This window comes from Coregonus clupeaformis, chromosome 13 (genome assembly GCF_020615455.1).
Source record: "Coregonus clupeaformis isolate EN_2021a chromosome 13, ASM2061545v1, whole genome shotgun sequence".
Lineage (NCBI taxonomy): Eukaryota > Metazoa > Chordata > Actinopteri > Salmoniformes > Salmonidae > Coregonus > Coregonus clupeaformis.
Window position 1 is genome coordinate 30,074,738 of NC_059204.1, and position 24,101 is coordinate 30,098,838.

At 45.5% G+C, this 24,101-nt stretch overlaps 1 protein-coding gene across 3 annotated transcripts in view; it reads left to right on the forward strand.

The window, feature by feature from the left end:
- LOC121579228 (long-chain-fatty-acid--CoA ligase 6-like) overlaps window positions 1–24,101 on the forward strand; it is a 140,511-nt gene that overhangs the window by 75,534 nt on the left and 40,876 nt on the right. Inside the window, exon 1 of one of the 3 annotated variants that reach the window (XM_041893629.2) lies at window positions 15,130–15,547. The exons of 1 other annotated variant lie outside the window; for it this stretch is intronic. In XM_041893629.2, coding sequence (XP_041749563.2) covers window positions 15,502–15,547 — 46 coding nt within the window. In that variant the 5' untranslated portion in view covers window positions 15,130–15,501. Of the gene's footprint in view, window positions 1–15,129; window positions 15,548–16,639; window positions 16,872–24,101 lie in introns of those variants that run through there. One more of the 3 variants, XM_041893631.2, reaches the window with a different exon arrangement.

Consider the following 24,101-nt stretch of genomic DNA (forward strand, 5'->3'; position numbering starts at 1 on the left):
CCCAATGTCAAAATATGTAAAATTGCAGGAAGTTAGCTTCTTTGAGGGGACCACCGTATTTTAGCTAGCTAACATTAGCATTGCTAGCTATTTTTGATTAACTTCGCTAGTAACAGTAACTGCAACATTTCCATCTCTCTAAAGTAAATTAGAATACATCATAATATGGCAAAGATGTTTCCTACAAATTATTTGCCTACTTTAGCAATGTCATTGGATTTCCATGCCACTCTAAATTGGTGTAACTTAGACGAAACACTCACAAATAGCCTCCGAGGTGCAACCTATGTCCAGGGCACAAATAAATATTGGATGCAGCTATGGTGGTACTAGCTAACTCATGTCTGACTACAACAGTGTATTAACTAGCAACAAACTCAAACCAACCCAGGGCCATAGCAAACCATGTCACAGTTGGTTGCATAGTGTAACAGCATCACCGGCCTGAATCTAATCCAATCTGGAGCCAGTCAGTCTACATCTGTAAAGCATACAATTAGCTTCCAAATGAGATTACGTCATTTCTCAAGCTATGTTTATAATTGAGGGATGATGACAATCATTGACCGTGTTTTTCTGTTGGACAAAGTGCAAAATGTGATTGCAATGGTTTAGTGACCTCCAAAAATAATTGTATTCACTGTTCACTTGCCATGTTCACAGCTTGACATCAGCCAACTGCTCGCCCATACGATAACATACACGTGGTCTGCGGTTATGAGGCCGGTTGGACGTACTGCCAAATTCTCTAAAACGACGTTGGAAGCGGCTTATGGTAGAGAAATTAACATTCAATTATCTGGCAACAGCTCTGGTGGACATTCCTGCAGTCAGCATGCCTGCCAACTGCAGACTCCCTCAAAACTTGAGACATCAGTGGCATTGTGTTGTGTGACAAAACTGCACATTTTAGAGTGGCCTTTTATTGTCCCCAGAAGGGATGTCCACCAGAGCTGTTGCCAGAGAATTGAATGTTCTCTACCATACGTGCACTTGTGTAATAATCATGCTGTTTTTTTTTGTTTTTTTTTTACGTTTTACCCCTTTTTCTCCCCAATTTCGTGATATCCAATTGGTAGTTACAGTCTTGTCCCATTGCTGCAGCTCCCGTACGGACTCGGGAGAGGCGAAGGATAATCATGCTGTATAATCAGCTTCTTGATATGCCACACCTGTCAGGTGGATGGATTATGTTGGCAAAGGAGAAATGCTTAGTAACAGGGCTGTAAACAAATTTGTGCACAAAATCTTAGCGAAATAAGCTTTTTGTGTGTATGGAACATTTCTGGGATCTTTTATTTCAGCTCATGAAACATGTGACCAACACTTTACATATTGTGTTTATATTTTTGTTCAGTGTATATTTCCACACTATGAGGTTGGAATGATACTTTGAAATTGTGAAAATTATGATAATGCCCATTTAGTGTAAGAGGTTTTTGAAAAGACTGCCTGAAATTTCAGCCTGTTTCGGTGGGATGGAGTTTTGGCCTGTCTGGTGACATCACCAGGCAGTAAATTAGTTAGTAGACCAATAAGAAAAATAGTTCCAAACCTCTCTGCCAATAACAACTAGTTTTCAGTTTTCCCCTTCCCACTCAGACCACTCCCAGACAGTCCAATAAATGTTCTTGTTTGAGAATTTATCTTTGCTAAAAAGTCATTTTTGTTTCTTTTTGACCATTTTAATTGAAAACAATCACAGTAAGGTGCTAAATTGTTATCCAGAAATGATTTGATATTGAGATAAAAACGGCTTGATTGGATCTTTAAATTGCAACTCACCACAAATCTGTCTGACTGAAATGGAAATATAGACAGCAACCTGCTTCAAATATTCTATTCATGTTACAGTGGCTTGCGAAAGTATTCACCCCCCTTGGCATTTTTCCTATTTTGTTGTCTTACAACCTGGAATTAAAATGCATTTTTGGGGGGTTTGTATAATTTGATTTACACAATATGCCTACCACTTTGAAGATGCAAAATTGTTTTTGGGGTGGAACAAACAAGAAATAAGACAAAGTAACAGAAAACTTGAGTGTGCATAACCATTCTTCAAGGCAAAACTGCTCCAGCTCCTTCAAGTTGGAAGGGTTCCGCTGGTGTACAGCAATCTTTAAGTCATACCACAGATTCTCAATTGGATTGAGGTCTGGGCTTTGACTAGGCCATTCCAATACATTTAAACGTTACCCCTTAAACCACTCAAGTGTTGCTTTAGCAGTATGCTTTGGGTCATTGTCCTGCTGGAAGGTGAACCTCCGTCCCAGTCTCAAATCTCTGGAAGACTGAAACAGGTTTCCCTCAAGAATTTCCCTGTATTTAGCGCCATCCATCATTCCTTCAAATCGTTCCTAACCCGGAAGATGCAGGGCCAATTGTGCGTCGCCTCATTGGTCTCCCGGTCACGGCCGGCTGCGACACAGCCCGGGATCGAACCCGAATCTGTAGTGACTCAGACCGCTGCGCCACTCGGGAGGCCCGCATTAATATCATTTTTGATTGATTAATTTAAAGGCCTTGTGAAGCAACCGGCATGTCTATTGACTTCTAAATCAGTCACAGAATATCTATAAGAAAAAAATACACTGAAGCCCCTGGGTCTTTATAAAACAAAAACCCAAATTAAATGTGTGAACAGATTAGATACGTGTCTATAAGTGACTCTTTGAACTTACAATGGCTAGCCCCAAGTCGTTTATTTTTTTTCTTGTCCTTTATGCTATTTGCCTCATGACTCCTGCGTGCTTTGTTGACTATGAACTTGCTTGTTTACCCAACCGTGGGACAGACTATGTTTATTCCCACACTCGGGACTCTGACTCTCTATTGGTTACACAGACTCTTGGCCTCCCATCCTATTCTAACCACCTCTTGCTGGCTTTGTATTCATGTTACCTGATGAAATTGCTGTACAATATTATCTTGTTGCCATCCGATGCACATTCAAATGTCATAAATGTCCCTATCCTCTGCCGTGACCTGATTGTATTACTGCTGATGATATCTGGAAATGTGCATGTACACCCTGGCCCATCTACTGTTGCTAGCCCCAATTCTGACTTGTGCTCTGATATGTTTCACTGATTTTTGCTCTCGTAATTGCCTAGGTTTTCTGCACGTTAACACTAGAAGCTTATTACCTAAAATATATCAATTGAAAGTGTGGGTTCACAGCTCCAATCCAGATGTGTTGGTCATTACTGAGACGTGGTTAAGAAAGAGTGTTTTGAACACTGATGTTAACCTTTCTGGTTATAACCTTTTTCGGCAAGACAGATCTTCCAAAGGTGGTGGAGTGGCAATCTTTACCAAGGAACACCTTCAGTGCTCGGTTGTCTCCACCAAGTCAGTCCCCAAACAATTTGATTTGCTGGTTTTAAGCATTACATTTTCAAATAGCTCTTTGTTTCACTGTTGCTGGGTGTTATCGTCCACCATCAGCACCGGCCTGTACCCTAAATGCCCTAAGCTTACACTAAGTCTGAATTTGTCCTGCTAGGTGACCTAAACTGGGACATGCTTAAACCACCTGACCAAGTCCTAAAGCAATGGGACTCCCTAAATCTTTCTCAGATTATTACCAATCCCACAAGGTATGACTCCAAATACCCAGAAAAGGCTACTCTCCTTGATGTTATCCAAATAATCCTGATAGGTATCAGTCTGGTGTTTTCTGTAATGACCTTAGTGATCATTGTTTTACAGCCTGTGTTCGTAATGGCTGCTCAGTGAAACGACCTGTTCTGATTTGTCATAGACGCTTGCTAAAAATCTTTAATGAGCAAGCCTTCCTTCATGACATGGCCTCTGTAAATTGGTATAGAATCAGCTTGATCCCCTCTGTCGAAGACGCTTGGACCTTCTTTTTTGATATTTTCAGTGGTATTGTTAACAAACACTCCCCCATAAAGAAAATGAGAATTAAAAACAGGTTCAGCCCCTGGTTCGACCGTGATCAGGCAGAGTTACTCCACCTCAAGAATTGAATTTGGCAAAAGGCTCGGCATACGCATAATCAGGCTGACTGGCTCTCGTTCAGGCAAATGATAAATAAGTGCACAGGCTATCCTGAAGGCCAAAGTTAGTTACTTTAAGGAGCAGTTCTCTCTCTGTGGGTCTAACCCCAAGAAGTTCTGGAAAATGGTTAAAGACCTGGAGAATAAACCCTCCTCCTCACAGCTGCCCATGTCCTTGAATGTAGATGATGTGGTTGTTACTGACAAGGAGCACATGGCTGAGCTCTTTAATCACCACTTCATTAAGTCAGGATTCCTATTTGACTCAGCCATGCCTCATTGCCCGTCCAACATTTCCTCATCTCCCACCCCTTCTAATGCGACTTGCCCCGATGCTCCTCCCTCTTTTTCCCCTGCCCCGCTACAAAGTTTCTCCCTGCAGGCAGTCACTGAGTCTGAGGTGCTAAAGGAGCTCCTTAAACTTGACCCCCAAAAACCATCTGGGTCAGATGGTTTAGATCCTTTCTTCTTTAAGGTTGCTGCCCCTATCATCGCCAAGCCTATCTCTGACCTTTTTAACCTGTCTCTCCTCTCTGGGGAGGTTTCCGTTGCTTGGAAGGCAGCCACGATGCGTCCTTTATTTAAAGGGGGAGATCAAGCTGATCCTAACTGTTATAGGCCAATTTCTATTTTGCCCTGTTTATCAAAAGTGTCGGAAAAACTTGTCAATGATCAACTGACTGGCTATCTTGATGTCTATAGTTTGCTCTCTGGTATGCAATCTGGTTTCCGCTCAGGTTATGGATGTGTCACTGCAACCTTAAAGGTCCTAAATGATGTCACCATTGCCCTTGATTCTAAGCAATGTTGTGCTGCTATTTTTTATTGACTTCGCCAAAGCTTTTGATACGGTAGACAATTCCACTCTTGTGGAGTATTGGTGTCTCTGAGGGGTCTTTGGCCTGGTTTGCTAACTACCTCTCTCAAAGAGTGCAGTATATAAAGTCAGAATATCTGCTGTCTCAGCCACTGCCTGTCACCAAGGGAGTACCCCAAGGCTCGATCCTAGGCCCCACGCTCTTCTCAATTTACATCAACAACATAGCTCAGGCAGTAGGAAGCTCTCTCATCCCTTTATATGCAGATGATACAGTCTTATACTCAGCTGGCCCCTCCCCGGATTTTGTGTTAAACACTCTACAACAAAACTTTCTTAGTGTCCAACAAGCTTTCTCTGCCCTTAACCTTGTTCTGAACACCTCCAAAACAAAGGTAATGTGGTTTGGTAAGAAGAATGCCCCTCTCCCCACTGGTGTGATTACTAACTCAGCAAAAAAAGAAATGTCCTCTCACTGTCAACTGCGTTTATTTTCAGCAAACTTAACATGTGTAAATATTTGTATGAACATAACAAGATTCAACAACTGAGACATAAACTGAACAAGTTCCACAGACATGTGACTAACAGAAATGGAATAATGTGTCCCTGAACAAAGGGGGGGTCAAAATCAAAAGTAAAAGTCAGTATCTGGTGTTGCCACCAGCTGCATTAAGTACTGCAGTGCATCTCCTCCTCATGGACTGCACCAGATTTGCCAGTTCTTGCTGTGAGATGTTACCCCACTCTTCCACCAAGGCACCTGCAAGTTCTCTGACATTTCTGGGGGGAATGGCCCTAGCCCTCACCCTCCGATCCAACAGGTCCCAGACATGCTCAATGGGATTGAGATCTCTTCGCTGGCCATGGCAGAACACTGACATTCCTGTCTTGCAGGAAATCACGCACAGAACGAGCAGTATGGCTGGTGGCATTGTCATGCTGGAGGGTCATGTCAGGATGAGCCTGCAGGAAGGGTACCACATGAGGGAGGAGGATGTTTTCCCTGTAACGCACAGCGTTGAGATTGCCGACAATGACAACAAGCTCAGTCCGATGATGCTGTGACACACCGCCCCAGACCATGACAGAACCTCCACCTCCAAATCAATCCCGCTCCAGAGTACAGGCCTTGGTGTAACGCTCATTCCTTCGACGAAAAACGCGAATCCGACCATCACCCTGGTGAGACAAAACCGCGACTCGTCAGTGAAGAGCACTTTTTGCCAGTCCTGTCTGGTCCAGCGATGGTGGGTTTATGCCCATAGGCAACATTGTTGCCGGTGATGTCTGGTGAGGACCTGTCTTACAATAGGCCTACAAGCCCTCAGTCCAGCCTCTCTCAGCCTATTGCGGACAGTCTGAGCACTGATGGAGGGATTGTGCGTTCCTGGTGTAACTCGGGCAGTTGTTGTTGCCATCCTGTACCTGTCCCGCAGGTGTGATGTTCGGATATACCAATCCTGTGCAGGTGTTGTTACACGTGGTCTGCCACTGCGAGGACGATCAGCTATCCGTCCTGTCTCCCTGTAGTGCTGTCTTAGGCGTCTCACAGTACGGACATTGCAATTTATTGCCCTGGCCACATCTGCAGTCCTCATGCCTCCTTGCAGCATGCCTAAAGCACTTTCACGCAGATGAGCAGGGACCCTGGGCATCTTTCTTTTGGTGTTTTTCAGAGTCAGTAGAAAGGCCTCTTTAGTGTCCTACGTTTTCATAACTGTGACCTTAATTGCCTACCATCTGTAAGATGTTAGTGTCTTAATGACCGTTCCACAGGTGCATGTTCATTAATTGTTTATGGTGCATTGAACAAGCATGGGAAACAGTGTTTAAACCCTTTACAATGAAGATCTGTGAAATTATTTGGATTTTTACGAATTATCTTTGAAAGACAGGGTCCTGAAAAAGGGACGTTTCTTTTTTTGCTTAGTTTACCTCGAGCTTGAGGTAGTCACCTCATACAAGTACTTTTGAGTATGGCTAGACGGTACACTGTCCTTCTCTCAGCACGTATCAAAGCTGCAGGCTAAAGTTAAATCTAGACTTGGTTTCCTCTATCGTAATCGCTCCTCTTTCACCCCATCTGCCAAACTAAGCCTGATTCAGATGACCATCCTACCCATGCTAGATTACGGAGACATAATTTATAGATCGGCAGGTAAGGGTGCTCTCGAGCGGCTAGATGTTCTTTACCATTCGGCCATCAGATTTGCCACCAATGCTCCTTATAGGACACATCACTGCACTCTATACTCCTCTGTAAACTGGTAATCTCTGTATACCCGTCGCAAGACCCACAGGTTGATGCTTATTTATAAAACCCTCTTAGGACTCACTCCAACCTATCTGAGTCTTAGGACTCACTCCAACCTATCTGAGATACCTACTGCAGCCCTCATCCTCCACATACAACACCCATTCTGCCAGTCACATTCTGTTAAAGGTCCTCAAAGTACACACGTCCCTGGGTCGCTCCTCTTTTCAGTTCACTGCTGCTAGCGACTGGAACGAGCTGCAACAAACACTAAAACTGGACAGTTTCATCTCCATCTCTTCATTCAAAGACTCAGTCATGGACACTCTTACTGACAGTTGTGGCTGCTTCGCGTGATGTATTGTTGTCTCTACCTTCTTGCCTTTGTGCTGTTGTCTGTGCCCAATAAGGTTTGTACCATGTTTTGTGCTGGTGCCATGTTGTGTTGCTACCATGTTGTTATGATGTGGTGTTGCTACCATGCTGTGTTGTCATGTGTTGCTGCCATGCTATGTTGTTGTCTTAGGTCTCTCTTTATGTAGTGTTGTGGTGTCTCTCTTGTCGTGATGTGTGTTTTGTCCTATAGTTTTATTTTTAATCCCCCGTCCCCGCAGGAGGCCTTTTGCCTTTTGGTAGGCCGTCATTGTAAATAAGAATTTGTTCTTAACTGACTTGCCTAGTTAAATAAAGGTTAAATAAAAAAAGTAAATCAAAATATATAATATAATTGTCTGAATGTTAAACTGCTGAGGAAAAGGTAGCCTCCATGCCATGCCTTAACACTGAGCAGTAAGATAAGAGGGCCTCAAGATTATATAGATAACCTGACATTCTTTATGGCATGGAAGATAGGGGAGGAGGAGGAGGGGTTAGTGTGTGGGAGGATGTTTTATGTGTGGAGCTTTCAAATCACATGGATAGAACAAGCAGCTGGGGGAAAGAGGCATGCTGTCCCTGTGCAGTATAAGTTTCACTCTGTTAACACGTATATCCATGTGTGTGTGTTGTGTACTCAAACGTCTCTTTCTGCATCTAGGGACATTGCAATCATGCAATGAAATCCCTCTTGTCCGTCAGGTAATTGCTCGGTAAGCAACTCTTGCATGGCCTTCCTTGATTCCCCCCTCAGTTAGTGTGTGCATCCCAAATTCCTTATATTGTGCACAACTTTATACCAGAGCCCTATGGACATTTGATCAAAAGTGTGCACTATAAAGGGAATCGGGTGCCATTTGGGATGTAAACAGTATCCATTCACATGTGTGATCTGGATGCCTGCCTTTGTTTAACATATTGAATGTGGCCATGTTTGTATTTTCTGCGGCGGGAGGAGGAGAAGGATGTGGCTGGTGGCACGACAGTAAGTGACAGATGGGAGGTCCTGACTATGACCCACTTGATACAACAAAAGGCAATTATTCCTCCCTTCCATGGCTCCCTCCCTGGCTTCCTCAGGAGACTTCCTCCAAAAAGTGTCTTAGGCTGCTTAAAATGTGTCCCCCCTCAAAAATACAATGGGTACATGTGTAGGCTAGGCCTACTCAAAATTGTGTCCAAATTAAGCAGTTGCATAACATACCCCCCACACACACACACACACACACCTTGTCACAACACAACTTATTGGCTCAAACGCATTAAGAAGGAAAGAAAGTCCACAAATTAACTTTTAAGAAGGCACACCTGTTAATTGAAATGCTTTCCAGGGGACTACCCCATGAAGCTGGTTGAGAGAATGCCAAGAGTGTGCAAAGCTGTCATCAAAGCAAATGGTGGCTATTTGAAGAATATATGGGGTGTAGACAAAATGTTGACGTTTTAAAGCAAGTTTTCTGCAATTCAAGGCATTTTGCCATTGGTTGGAGAGAAAATGTTCAAATTGTATAACTAATTTCATGCCATGATGCTCGTTTTGCAGAGAGAAAAAATTGTAGTTTGACTGACATAGCAAGAGGAAAACTGTTACGGTCCGGCACTGTTGGTCCTGTTCCTGTTGGTTTTCCTTTCCCTTTTTCCCTGTGTGTGTTGTTTGTGTCTGTCTCCCCCTGCTGTGCAGTCCAGAGGATCTAGGTCAGGGGGCGTGGCCATTCTCTCACAAGATCAATTACACCCAGCTGCAGCTAATTGTCAACAATCAACCAGCAGTTATCTACCCGGGCTGGACACCTCTCCAGCGCCAGTTCGTTCCTACACTACCTGTGATCTCGTCTGTTCCTGCTGCCTGCCTGCCTGCCATTCCCACGCCGCAACCTGCTCTGTTGTCTGATATCCTCGTCATCCAGCCCTCAGGACTACTGGCTCTCCACCCTACTCAGCTCCTACCCCGGCCTGAAGCTACTCCACCCCGTACTGCCTCTCTCTACCATTACACGCTGAATAAACTACATCATAATTCACCCTCGTTGTCCGCGTGTCCGTCTCTGCACCTGAGTCCCCCACCCAAGCCTAATAGAACGAACTGGCCAAACATGGACTCAGCAGAGATGCCACATGAAACAACGGGTGATGGCATACAACGCGCCCTCCATTCACAGGGAATGCTATTGGGACAACACGACCAACTCATCCGGACTCTATTGGATAACAACCAGCAGTTGTTGGATCAAGTATCTCATCTCTCCTCTCAGGTAGCTAACCTGGTAACACTCACTACCCTTCCTCCCTCTGTTTCTCCTCCGCCTGTTCCTCCTACAGTGGCTCCAGGTTCGGCTTCGCTCCTGCCCTTCGGGAACCCCCTACAACCTCACCCGAACCTTTCACCGGGGACCTGAACAAATGCCGTGGTTTCCTGCTTCAGTGCCGCTTGGTGTTCCAACAGAAGCCCCCTGTCTTTCTCCACGGAATCCTCAAAGGTACATTACGCACTGGGGTTAATGAGGGCAAAGCTTTGATTTGGGCAGAAGCGGCTTGTTCTACTCAGCAGATTGCCAGCCTGTCGTTGACGATTTTTCCTCTCAATTGAAAGTTGTGTTTGATCACCCGGACCATGCCGGGACCGCCACAAAGAGACTATTGAAGCTACGACAGGGCACGGGTAGCGTGGCTGAATACGCCATTGACTTTTGGACCTTGGCAGCCGATTCCAAGTGGAATGACGAAGCTCTTCAGGGGAGCGTTTGTTAACGGTCTAAGTGACCCGATTAAGAATGAACTAGCTGTTCGTGATGAGCCTGCTAACCTTCATGTTCTCGTTTCCCTTGCTACACGAATAGACAACAGGCTACGGGAGAGGAGACAGGAGAGGGGCGGTCGGGTCCACACCACAGGCGGGGCCCCCTCGCTGGCAGCCCGAGCTACACCACCACTCGGACACCGCCCACACACCTCAGCGGATCCCTCCACGGAACTAGACGAGCCCATGCAGCTGGGCCGTGCTCGCCTGTCCCCTGCCGAAAAGGAACGGCGCATGCGGGCTGGTGAGTGCATGTACTGTGGGGACCGCACTCATTTCCTGGTTAACTGTCCGGTTCGCCCAAAAGACCAAGCTCGCAGGTAAAAGTGGGCGTACTTGCAGTGCTACACCTGACTCAATGCCCACAGCACCCCGTCTAGTTATCCCAGCTACAGTCCAGTTCAGGAATCTATCTCTCCCACTAGCTGCTCTAATCGACTCTGGTGCTGAGGATAGTTTCCTTGACGTCAACCTGGTCACTCAGGCTGAGATCCCTGTTAAGCCCCTGCCTAAGCCTATAACAGTAACCGCTATTGACGGCCATCAGTTTGCCAACATCACCCACCAAACTGTCCCCGTTTCTCTCATGCTGTCCGGCAATCACAAAGAAACCATCCAGTTTAAAGTAGTCTCCTCCTCGGCCTCCCCCTTATCCTCGGTTTCCCTTGGCTTAGCCTTCACAACCCCCATATTGACTGGCAAAACCACAAGATACACAGTTGGAGCACTCACTGCCATTCTGTTTGCCTTGGGTCGGCTATTCCGCCCTCGGTCGGCTCCCCTGCTTCCCCTGTCAAAACCCCCAGACCTCTCTTCAGTCCCTGAGGAGTACCTGGACCTGGCCGAGGTATTCAGTAAGTCCAAGGCACTTTCATTACCACCTCATAGGCCATACGATTGCGCTATTGAGTTACTGCCTGGAGCCCCTTTGCCGTCCAGTCGGCTTTTCAATCTGTCCCGTCCTGAGAGAGAAGCTATGGAAACCTACATAGGCGACTCCCTAACCTCTGGCATCATTCGTCCCTCATCTTCCGCTGTTGGAGCTGGGTTCTTTTTGTTGAGAAGAAGGACAAAACATTACGCCCCTGCATTGACTACAGAGGACTAAATAACATCACAGTCAGAAATACATACCCCCTGCCTCTCATCAACTCAGCATTTGAACCCCCTTCATGGTGCCACTGTGTTTACCAAACTCGACCTACGTAACGCTTACCACCTCGTTAGGATCAGGCGGGGAGATGAATGGAAAACTGGGTTCAATACCCCTCTCGGACACTTTGAATACCTAGTCATGCCATTCGGTCTCACTAACGCCCCAGCAGTGTTTCAGGCCATGGTTAACGATGTGTTGAGGGATTTTCTACACCGTTTTGTGTTTGTCTATTTGGATGACATTCTAATATTCTCTAAGTCACAGGATGAACACGTCTCCCACGTCCGTCTGGTTCTCCAACGCCTCATGGAAAACAAACTGTATGTGAAAGCAGAAAATGTGAGTTCCACCGGCAGTCCGTCCCCTTTTTGGGCTTTATTATCGAGCGGGGACAAGTGTCACCAGACCCTGACAAGATCAGAGCGGTTGTGGAGTGGCCCACACCCACGTCTCGGAAGCAGCTACAACGCTTCCTGGGCTTCGCCAACTTCTACCGCCGCTTCATCAGGGGTTTCAGCCGAGTGGTTGCCCCCCTGACCAAGCTCACCTCCCCCTAAGGTGCCATTCCTGTGGACGCCTGAGGCCGAGTCAGCCGTGAGTACATTGAAGGAACTGTTCACCACCTCACCTGTTCTTATTCATCCAGACACTAGTTTGCAGTTTATTGTGGAAGTGGACGCCTCTGATTCGGGGGTGGGGGCTGTCCTGTCACAACGTTCCCCACGGACCAGAAGCTCCATCCTGTGGCCTTCTTCTCCAGGAGATTGACCCCTGCTGAGAAGAACTACGACGTGGGTAACCGGGAGTTGCTTGCTGTCAAGTTGGCGTTGGAGGAGTGGAGGCACTGGCTAGACGGAGCAGAGCAACCCTTCATAGTCTGGACAGACCACAAGAACCTGGCTTACATCCAGTCGTCCAAGAGGCTGAACTCCCGTCAGGCCAGATGGGCTCTGTTCTTCAGCAGGTTCAAGTTTATTTTAACATATCGTCCTGGCACACGTAATGTCAAGCCTGATGCTCTCTCTCGCCAGTTTACAGACAATGAAGACTCCAGCAATCCTGAATCTGTTCTGCCCGCTTCCTGTTTGGTGGCGGCGGTTCACTGGGAAATCGAGTCCCTCGTCCGATCGGCACAAGAGTTGGAACCTGGACCGGCCGATGGCCCCCCGACCTTCTCTATGTTCCCGCAGCCGTGCGGCCGCAAGTGCTCAACTGGATCCACACCTCACGCTTCTCCTGCCACCCTGGTATGAACCGTACACTGTCGCTACTGAAGAGGCACTTTTGGTGGCCATCCGCCGAGGCTGACGTCCGGGAGTACGTGGCGGCCTGTTCCATCTGTGCCCAAAATAAGGCTTCCCACAGGGCTCCTTCGGGCCTGCTGCGGCCTCTCCCAGTCCCGAGTCGTCCTTGGTCTCACGTGGGCTTGGACTTCGTCACTGGACTTCCTATGTCTGAGGGTAATGACACCATACTCACCATCGTGGACAGATTCTCTAAATCTGCCCATTTTGTTGCATTACCAAAATTACCATCTGCCAGTGAGACAGCCGACCTCTTTGTCCTACATGTATTCCGTCCCCCATGGAATACCTGTGGACATAGTGTCCGATAGAGGCCCACAGTTCATTTCTCGGGTATGGAAGGAGTTTTGTTCGGCTCTGGGTGCCACTGTCAGTCTCTCATCAGGTTTCCATCCCCAGTCCAATGGCCAGACTGAGAGGACCAATCAGGACCTGGAGGCTGCTCTACGCTGTGTGACATCCCAGAACCCGTCCACCTGGGCCAAACATCTCCCGTGGGTCGAATATGCCCACAATTCCCTCACCTCATCTGCCACCGGCCTCTCACCATTTGAGGCGGCTTTGGGGTACCAACCGCCATTGTTCCCGGCCCAGGAAAGGGAGTTAGCCGTCCCGGTCAGTTCAGGATAACCTTCGTCGCTGCCGCAAGGTGTGGGTGGACACCCGTGAGGCTCTTCTACGGACAGCAGAGCGTAACAAGAGGGTGGCGGACAGGCACAGGGTAGTCGCTCCCCAGTTCCAGCCTGGTCAGCGAGTCTGGCTCTCCTCCAGCAACATCCCCCTGCGCACTGACTCCCGTAAGCTGTCGCCCGGTATTTGGGTCCTTTCGAGATCGACTCCATCATCAACCCTTCGGCTGTTCGGTTGAAGCTTCCCCAGGCCATGAGAGTCCATCCTACATTTCACGTGTCCCAGCTGAAGCTGGTCTCCTCCAGCCCTTTGTGTCCGCCTGTGGATCCCCTCCGCCACCGCAGTATTGGACGACCATCCAGCCTACACGGTGCGGAGACTGCTGGACGTCCGGAGGCGTGGTAGAGGGTTTCAGTACCTGGTGGACTGGGAGGGATACGGTCCCGAGGAGAGGTCCTGGATTCCCCGACGATTTATACTGGATCCGCAGCTGGTGGCTGACTTCCATAGGGACCACCCTGACAAGCCGGGTGGGTCGCCGGGTGGCGCCCGTTGAGGGGGGGGTACTGTTACGGTCCGGCACTGTTGGTCCTGTTCCTGTTGGTTTTCCTTTCCCTTTTTCCCTGTGTGTGTTGTTTGTGTCTGTCTCCCCCTGCTGTGCAGTCCAGAGGATCTAGGTCAGGGGGCGTGGCCATTCTCTCACAAGATCAATTACACCCAGCTGCAGCTAATTGTCAACAATCAACCAGCAGTTATCTACCCGGGCTGGACACCTCTCCAGCGCCAGTTCGTTCCTACACTACCTGTGATCTCGTCTGTTCCTGCTGCCTGCCTGCCTGCCATTCCCACGCCGCAACCTGCTCTGTTGTCTGATATCCTCGTCATCCAGCCCTCAGGACTACTGGCTCTCCACCCTACTCAGCTCCTACCCCGGCCTGAAGCTACTCCACCCCGTACTGCCTCTCTCTACCATTACACGCTGAATAAACTACATCATAATTCACCCTCGTTGTCCGCGTGTCCGTCTCTGCACCTGAGTCCCCCACCCAAGCCTAATAAAAACTGCTGATGCACAACCACATTTTGAAATTGCACCTCGTGTATTCTACTATTCTAGCGCTCAACAGTAAGTTGAGACCTGGCTGAGTTAGGGGGTCCGGGGCCCTAGGCGACCGCTTATGTCGCTTATGCCCAGGACCAGCCCTGGCTGTGCGCAATAACCTGGGGATGAGGTTACAGCAGCAGGGATGGGCGCTCCCTTTGCTGTGGAGGGTGAATTTTCAAGGTGATATTAATTCAGGGGATAGTGTCGTGTCACGTGACAAGTGTATCTCCAACCCATCTCCCTCTCCCGGAAATGTGAATCAGCAGGACCCAAATATATTCCCCATGCAGACTTACTGAAACGTACCTAGTAAACCCAACTCTAGAGCCCGCTATAACTTGCATAGCCTACTGTAGCCTAGGCGATATACCTCCCCGATAATAAAATGCATATATGTAGGCTACAGCTTTTACAGGACAGAGACCACACAGAACTATTGTCAGACATCATTATGAACGTTATCTAAATCGAATAGCCTAATCATGTACAAAAATCAAACATCAATTTGGTCTGTTAACACATTTATACACAGCACCTATGCTGCCTTGCATGTTGGTAATATAAATGTATTCGTGTAATGAATAAAAAGGAAAGAATAAGAAATTGAGCCACTATAATAGCCTACGGATATAGTGCACGTCACCTCTACAATTATCTCTGCATAACCTTGCTACCCGCGCATCTCCCCTCTAACGCAGGCTAAAACCTTTAATTTCAGTGGGTAGGCCGTTGCGAACGGCAGTGTATAGACTACCTAGAGGTTAAATACAATATATAGTCCAGGAGGAATTGTATTCGTTCATATTTGAGGAGGCATTTTTCATATCTTCTCGTGTGCACTATTTATGTTATCCAAGGCAAATAGCCTACTGTAACCGGTTGGACGTTGCAAACTGCATTGACTGGCTCGCAGTAGTGTAGTATTACTCGGTGGTTCTCATAATCTCCCAGATTGCCGGCTAGTACTGCAGTCGATGCTGCAGTTGTAGGCTCTTGCACCGGGCTGTGTGCTGCGAAAGCAGACTCAATGAGAAAGGAATGCTTGCCTTCGTTCTGATCTCTGGATCTATCTGGATTATATTAGGTGAGTTTCATATATTTTCATTCATTATGTTCACCATAGAATAGCAGGTGCCATGTCTTGCATGGGCGCAGCCTCTCTGAAATTGTGAGACTGCTTACTGATTTACAATTCATATAGGATGAATTATTTTTACGGGTGCAGCTTCCATATTTAGAATAGGCTATAGAGTGGCCTGGATGATATGTATGTAAATTTTCTGGAGACATGTACGTACATTATTCGCGTCCGGCCTACACGGAATGCCTCTTGGAAAGGTTATCTTTATGTGCGTACCTGCCGGCCTGACAGGGGGTGCACCATTATAACGTAGCCTATTTGATTAACTACTCTTAATAATAGGCTACACCAGTTGTTGGGACATTTTCATGGAATAACGATTTTATTCTAAGCAGGCCTTGCAATTACAGGCATATGGCATGGCATGGGCAAGATCATAGCATAGATGATAGATCGATCCCCGGGACCACCCATACACAAAATAAATGTATGCACACATGACTGTAAGTCGCTTTGGATAAAAGTGTCTGCTAAATGACATATTATTATAACGCCAAAAACTCTGCGCATAGGACAAATGGGTCGGTACATTTTTTTTATTCACATAGGCCTAGATATTATTTTGTGTTTCAATGAATTATACATATTTACTGTAGCCTATTTTGTTAACGAAGTAACTCCACGTGACAGACTTCAAAATGAAGGCTATCTCTGCATAATGAAAACGCTCATCTCTCAACCACTTAGCAACTGCATGTTGCCTATCAATGGCTCAATGACTGCTGTTAGCATGCATCGGCGTAAATGTAGGCTATTATCAGACAGTCAGATATACATAGATCAACAAAATATTGTCCATTTTGTAATACATAATTGAATGTAGGATATGCCTTTATTGCAACGTGCCAAAGTGGCTGCCGATGGATTTCTTCTTCTAAATCTACCCCTGCCATAGTGTGACGTGCACCTTCACGCGCTGAAGCGGGCTTGTCTGATTGGAAGGAGCTGTTCAATGGTGAGGGTCCTGAAACACTGCAGCCAGTCCGAGCGCATATAGCGCTCTCTGGAGTAACGGTCTGTAAGACGCCGTTTTATTCCGCCAGTTCAGGGGCATGGGGAAAAATGTGACCATTTAAAATACGTTTGGCCATATACTCAACATATCAGCATGTTTGATCTATAGTAACCTCGTGCCCAAAATATAAAGTAGACTAGCCTAAGACCAGTACTTCTGTTGCGTTCACAACGTTTACTGCCATTGTACGCTGTCAAATGCTACTCCTCGTCATGCATAATGCATTGTTTTAACATCTGAGGTACTACACAGGTAAACCTATTATTTTTCCCCTTTCAATAATTTACAGGATGAGACACATGCTCCACTCATCACAGATTGAGAAAGTACATGTGCTTCTCAGTTTAAAGGTTTTGCTGAAATTCTGTATTTTCTGAACATTGTAAGCTGCATTTCTCAATCAGCTTATATTTAAGTCATCATGGAACCTAACTAAGCTGTATGAAGTAATATTATAGGCCTACCAGTGGTAGTTGTGTGTTGTCTCTGTAATTTAGGAATATTGCATTCGAAGAGTGTACATAAAATCAAGCTCTTGGGGGTGATGCATATTTGCAATATTTAGCATAACCTTTTTAGCCATTACCTCTTCAGTTAGGTCTGGCTACTGTACAGTAGGTTATGCTACTACTATATATGTGTGAGGTGTCAATTCACATCAAACTGGGTGGTTCAAGCCCTGAATGCTGATTGGCTGACAGCCATGTTATATCAGACCATATGACAAAATGTTTATTTTTACTGCTCTAATTATGTTGGAAACCAGTTTATAATAGCAATAAGGCACCTCAGGGGTTTATGGTCAATTGTCAATATACCATGGCTAAGGGCTGTATCTAGGCATTCCGCGTTGCATTGTGCATAAGAACAGCCTTTAGCCATGATATATTGGCCATATACCACACCCCCTCGGGCCTTATTGCTTAACCCTCCCGTTGTCCTAGGGTCAAAATGACCCGCCACTGTGTTGAACCAACTTTATTTAATTTTTATATTTTTTGGATCATTTGTGAGAAGGAGGCAGTGATACTTTCTTTAAAGTCTCACTGCCTCCTTCTCACAAATGATCCCAAAAATAGAAAAATTTAATAAAGTTGGTTCAACACAGTGGCGGGTCATTTTGACCCTAGGACAACGGGAGGGTTAATTAACAGGTTCATATTTATGTAACTGCATTCCATTTTTAAAGAGGGGAAATTATATGTCTACTTCTCATATAGTCCATCACATATATTAGTATTAAAACATAATGGATGGATATTGCTCAGCCTCACTCAGACAGTTGTGAGGGTTATGAAGAATGGGGGTCGATGGTGTGGATGTTTCAGCATCACAAGCATTCCCATTTCTTGAATGTGGGTTATTGGACTGCATTGACCAAACGGAATGTGCTGAACAAGGGTTACATCCTCTCCTGATGCATCACACGCTTTACTGGGTTTCATTAGATCACTGTTAACTAGAAAAAGCATTGCCTGACATCACCCATCTCTTTTAAAATGACTAATGTATTTGCTCACTTTATTAGTCAATCCTGTTTGTTTGTATGTGGATGTGTTTGTTTGAGCGTGTACACTTGCATTTGTGCGTTTGTCTGTATATGTGTGAATGTACTCAGTACTGTAGTATACAGTCTGTAAAATGACACATGTGATTTGCTGGAGGAAGGGAGGCACTGTGGGTTTAGAGAGGGGGGAGGGAGGACGGGAGAGGATGGGGGAGAGAGCGAGAGTAGCTGCAGCGTCTGCTGAGGGTGGTGTGATACGGTGGCCAGCCAGGCACAAACTAGGCCAAATGCGCTTCTCCTTTACCCCCTTGCTGTCCTCGCTGAGCGTAATCTCCCAGCGGTGGGGGGTAATCACAGGTTTGCAGAAGGCAATGTGAAATCTGCCCAGAGGCCCAGACACCACAGACACACACTACGAGAGGCTAGTGTGCCCTGCTTCCTTATTAGTGTTGCTGCTTTTCCTCCTGGTGTGTTGAAGTGGGCCTGTGCATTGATGCTGAACCCTAACCACTTTTAAAGCACCCTCCACGCTTGCCTTTGTCTTAACCAATGAGATCCTCCATATGTCGTTAGCCTAGAAACCAGCCAGTGCACTCACATGGAGTGTGTGGATGTGCGCAGCATGCGTAGAATGGGCTTAAAGTGGCTGTGGATCTGCAGAGGTGACACTGTTGGGAGGAAGTGACTGGGTGGTCACAGTGAGAGTGAGAAAGAGAGAGAGAGAGAGGTGACTTTAAATAGAAAAGGCAGAGCAGGGGGTTACTTCTGTGCTAACAGGCCGTAATCTCATGGCAGCAGAGGCTTATTGCTGGGTACGCTCTGCAGATGGGGTGTTCCTCCCCCTTGACTTAAGCCTCGGAGGTCAGCCAACACCTTCCATTCACAACGCCTAAGCTACCGGTAGGCTACATGTACAGTAACCAAGGATACAGTAGGCCTAGCTACATACTTTTTTTTTTTTTTTACATTAGTTTATTTATTGAGTAAATATTTTCTCAACTCTTATTTTACTTATTTATTTACTATTTTTAGTCATTTAGCAGACGCTCTTATCCAGAGCGACTTACAGGAGCAATTAGGGTTAAGTGCCTTGCTCAAGGGCACATCGACAGATTTTTCACCTAGTCGGCTCTGGGATTAGAACCAGCGACCTTTCGGTTATTGGCACAACGCTCTTACCCACTAAGCTACCTGCCGCCCTACATTGTTAGTTAAGGGCTTGTAAGTAAGCATTTCACGGTACGGTCTACCTGTTGTATTCGGCACATGTGACAAATAAAATTGAATTTGATAAGGAAAGAAACAGTACATATATGGAAAATTAACTAAATGGACTCTACACTGTAAAACCGGATAAGTTCTGGCTACTCAAACATTTTGAGGAAACCAATTACCAAAAAAAAATTCTTTAAAGAAACTTAAATAGCTTAAGTGAGCAGTACTACCTTCATATGAGTAATACAAATGCTATTTTTTTGTAAGATATACTTACATTTAATGCCCCCACTAAGCCATGCCTCCAATCATTTCCCAGTATGCCTTTTCGATTGAATTGTAGAGTTACCACCCGTGACTGTATTTTTTAGTGACAGAGACATGGTTGTTAAATTTCTTCATTTTCAGTCCTGTGGCCTTCAGCAAGTGAGTTCCTAGGCGAATTTTATTAATATAATTGAACCATTACATATATTATAAGGCCTTATACAGTGGCCTGAAACTCATAGTTTATAGGCCACGTCAGGCGTGTAAGTAGGGTTGCAAAATTCCACTAACTTTACCCAAAACAATTCTAGTAATTTTCCAACCAGGATTTCTGAAAAACCTGGAAAATTTGCCAGAATTTTGAAACCCTAACTGTAAATCACATTATGCTGGCTTGCAAAGTGATGTGTAATTCCTATCCAATAGCTGAAATTTGTATTCACCCGCAACCTGCATTGATAATGACTGCCAGGGTTAAGAACAGTGGGAGCAAACTACCTAAGCCATTTAAACTGGAACAACCATTTCAGTAACGGGTGCAAAAATTCAATGATTGGATTAGTTTAGAAAAATATATATTTGTGTAGCATAACAGTTATTCAATCAATCACTCCATGTACATGCAAAAACACAGCTATTAAAAACAATTCAAAAAAATCTACCTTCAGTAGAGCATGCTGGGAAAAAAGTTAATTTGTTATCTTTAAAAAAAAATGTTGGTGTGACTTTTCATTTAGTTTTGAGTCAGTACCACATACACATTTTAAGTAATAATGACTTTTCATTGACTTTGAGTACAACGTACTAGAAGTATTTGAGTTCAAAATGCCTTACAGTGTAACTGCTGCATTGCGGTGGGAATTAAATAAAGGAAACTAACGTATATCTTGCTGTCTGCGTACCCCTCCAGCCACAGAGATATTGAGCTCACTGTGTCCCTAATGACACAAATAAGGCTGTGTAAGGCGACTTCTGTGATTGGTCCATCTGATCAAGGTCATTATTGTTGAGGATGATGATGTGGTGGAATTGTGGGATGCAGCGTTTGCCTGAGCAGCTCTTCAGCTGGCCTGTGCCCAGTACAGTAGTACTCTTCCTGGGCTAAATATAGCTGGCTCTGACCTGTGTGTGAGTGATCCTCCAGTAGCTTAGTGTAAGGCTGGGTTACTATAGGACAAAGTGCAGAGAATTCCTATTGGATGAGAGGATAGGCTAACCCTCTAACCCTGATACAGATACACTCTGGTGATAGGCTAATGACTATGATGGGCTGCCATCATTAGGGGAAGGGTCTACAACTGTTAGCCCCCTTGTTTACATCCAAGCTTTCTTACTCTCCAACTTGGGGCTTGACTTCCTCAAAGGTTGATTGGGTATTTTACTTTTGTATCCCACCTGGACAACGCTTAGCCTGGCCTAGTGTCAGCTGATATGGAAAGGTTCAGTCAACAGTTGGATGAAAAACTTTCTCTAATACACTATTAGGCCTATAAAGTCTCTCCCAAGATTTTGTGAACGCTTTACGTTGCATAGGCATTGTTACAGAGTAGCTACAATGTGATGACTAATGTGGTGACTTTACATGACATTGTAACAAGGACGTAAGTAGACATGTAGTTACATCATCAATCCATATCCGTGTGATTAATTCTGGCCCAGCCTGTTTGTCTCTGGTGTTTCATGTTCAGTATATTAGTGAAATCAATGGCCGTTATAACAACTGTTAAACAAGCACTTTGAACAGCAGGTTGACTGGTGTTTGTGTTGAGGTGGGTAGACTTCCCCAGACCAGAACTTTTAATGGCTCTACCTTGAAATGAATAGCCTCAACAGTGTCAGCTAGTTTGGTGTCATTAGAATGAATAATACATTGACACACAGACAATGAAGCACAATGTGATCCCCTAAGATGGACCAGTATGCCAGTGTTGTTCAAGCATGTACCCATTCTTCAGGCTAGCATGTTCGATTCAACTAGCCTAAGACTAGTAATTTAAATTTATTGGAATGAAAAAAATAACTTTCTAAAAAATAAATAATGGAAAAGTGGTGCGTGCATATGTATTCACCCCCTTTGCTATGAAGCCCCTAAATAAGATCTGGTGCAACCAATTACCTTCAGAAGTCACATAATTAGTTAAATAAAGTCCACCTGTGTGCAATCTAAATGTCACATGATCTGTCACATGATCTCAGTATATGTACACCTGTTCTGAAATGCCCCAGAGTCTGCAACACCACTAAGCAAGGGCCACCACCAAGCAAGCGGTACCATGAAGACCAAGGAGCTCTCCAAACAGGTCAGGGACAAAGTTGTGGAGATGTACAGATCAGGGTTGGGTTATACAAAAATATCAAAAACTTTGAACATCCCACGGAGCACCATTAAATCAATTATAAAAAAAATGGAAAGAATATGGCACCACAACAAACCTGCCAAGAGAGGGCCGCCCACCAAAACTCACGGACCAGGCAAGGAGGGCATTAATCAGAGAGGCAAAAAAGAGACCAAAGATAACCCTGAAGGAGCTGCAAAGCTCCACAGCGAAGATTGGAGTATCTGAATAGTTGTTGTAAGGCAACAAAATATAAAAAAAATATTTTACTGCTCTAGGGATATCATTATTGTTTGGATAACCTTATTTACTATTATGTATTGATTTTTACCTTAAAATGTTTCACTCTATGTGCGATGCGCACTGCAGAGAACACTGGAAGAAGAATTGTCACTGAATTATTGTAATGTTTGTTTTTGTGTCAATTAATCCCATAAGGGATGGGTTGCCAATTGGCGATTTGACACGAAAATGAAATGTAATTCATTCATTAATTCATTGTAGCCTACAGTTACCACCCACGCACACACACTGACTTATATTCATATCCCCCAGGCTACTACAGAGCATCTACTCCGCCACACACGTTTACAGTAACACACACAATCGCAAGCATTCACATACACAACATGCACAGTCTCTCTCTCTGTTGCCTGGTAGCAGCAGGCTTCCCCTCTCCCACAGCGATGGTGTGGCCAGGCAGGCTCATCAGGGACTGTTGTAACCCAGAAATCACACCAGCACGGATGAACTCAGTCTGTGTCCCAAATGACACCCTATTCCCTATATAGTTCACTACATTTGAACAGAGCCCTATAGGTCCTGATCAAAAGTAGTGGGAAATTAAAGGGACAAGGATGCCATTTGGAAGCTGGAAAGGTCTCCCTGCCAGGGTCTGTATAGCCGTGTCACTGGGTTATGTAGCAAAGGGGCTATTTATACAGTGCATTCGGAAAGTATTTAGACCCCTTAACTTTTTCCACATTTTGTTACGTTACAGCCTTATTCTAAAATTGATTAAATAGTTTTTTCCCCCCTTATCAATGTATACACAATAACCCATTATGAGAAAGCAAAAACAGGTTTTTCGAAAATGTTTGCTAATGTATTAAAAATTAAAAACGGAAATATTACATTTACATAAGTATTCAGACACTTTACTCAGTACTTTGTTGAAACACCGTTGGCAGCGATCACAGCCTCAAGTCTTCTTGGGTATGACACTACAAGCTTGGCACACCTGTATTAGTGGAGTTTCTCTCATTCTTCTCTGCAGATCCTCTCAAGCTCTGACAGGTTGGATGGGGAGCGTCATTGCACAGCTATTTTCAGGTCTCTCCAGAGATGTTCGATCGGGTTCAAGTCTGGGTGGGCCACTCAAGGACATTCAGAGACTTTTCCTGAGCGTGCTGGAGCAAGTTTTCATCAATGATCTCTCTGTACTTTGCTCCGTTTATCTTTCCCTCGATCCTGACTAGTCTCCCAGTCCCTGCCGCTGAATAACATCCCCACAGCATGATGCTGCCACCACCATGCTTCACCGTAGGGATGGTGCCAGGTTTCATCCAGACGTGATGCTTGGCATTCAGGTTCAAAGAGTTAAATCTTGGTTTCATCAGACCAGAGAATCTTGTTTCTTATGGTCTGAGAGTTCTTTAGGTGCCTTTTGGCAAACTCCAAGCGGGCTGTCATGTGCCTTTTACTGAGTAGTGGCTTCCGTCTGGCCACTCTACCATAAAGGCCTGATTGGTGGAGTGCTGCAGAGATGGTTGTCCTTCTGGAAGGCTCTCCCATCTCCACAGAGGAACTCTGGAGCTCTGTCAGAGTGACCATCGGGTTCTTGGTTACCTCCCTGACCGAGGCCTTTCTCCCCTGATTGCTCAGTTTGGCCGAGTGGCCAGCTCTAGGAAGAGTCTTGGTGGTTCCAAACTTCTTCCATTTAAGAATGATGGAGGCCACTGTGTTCTCGGGGACCTTCAATCAGGCAGAAATTGTTTGGTAACTTTCCCCAGATCTGTGCCTCGACACAATCCTGTCTCGGAGCTCTACGGACAATTCCTTCGACCTCATGGCTTGGTTTTTGCACTGACATGCACTGTCAACTGTGGTACCTTCCAAATCATGTCCAATCAATTGAATTTACCACAGGTGGACTCC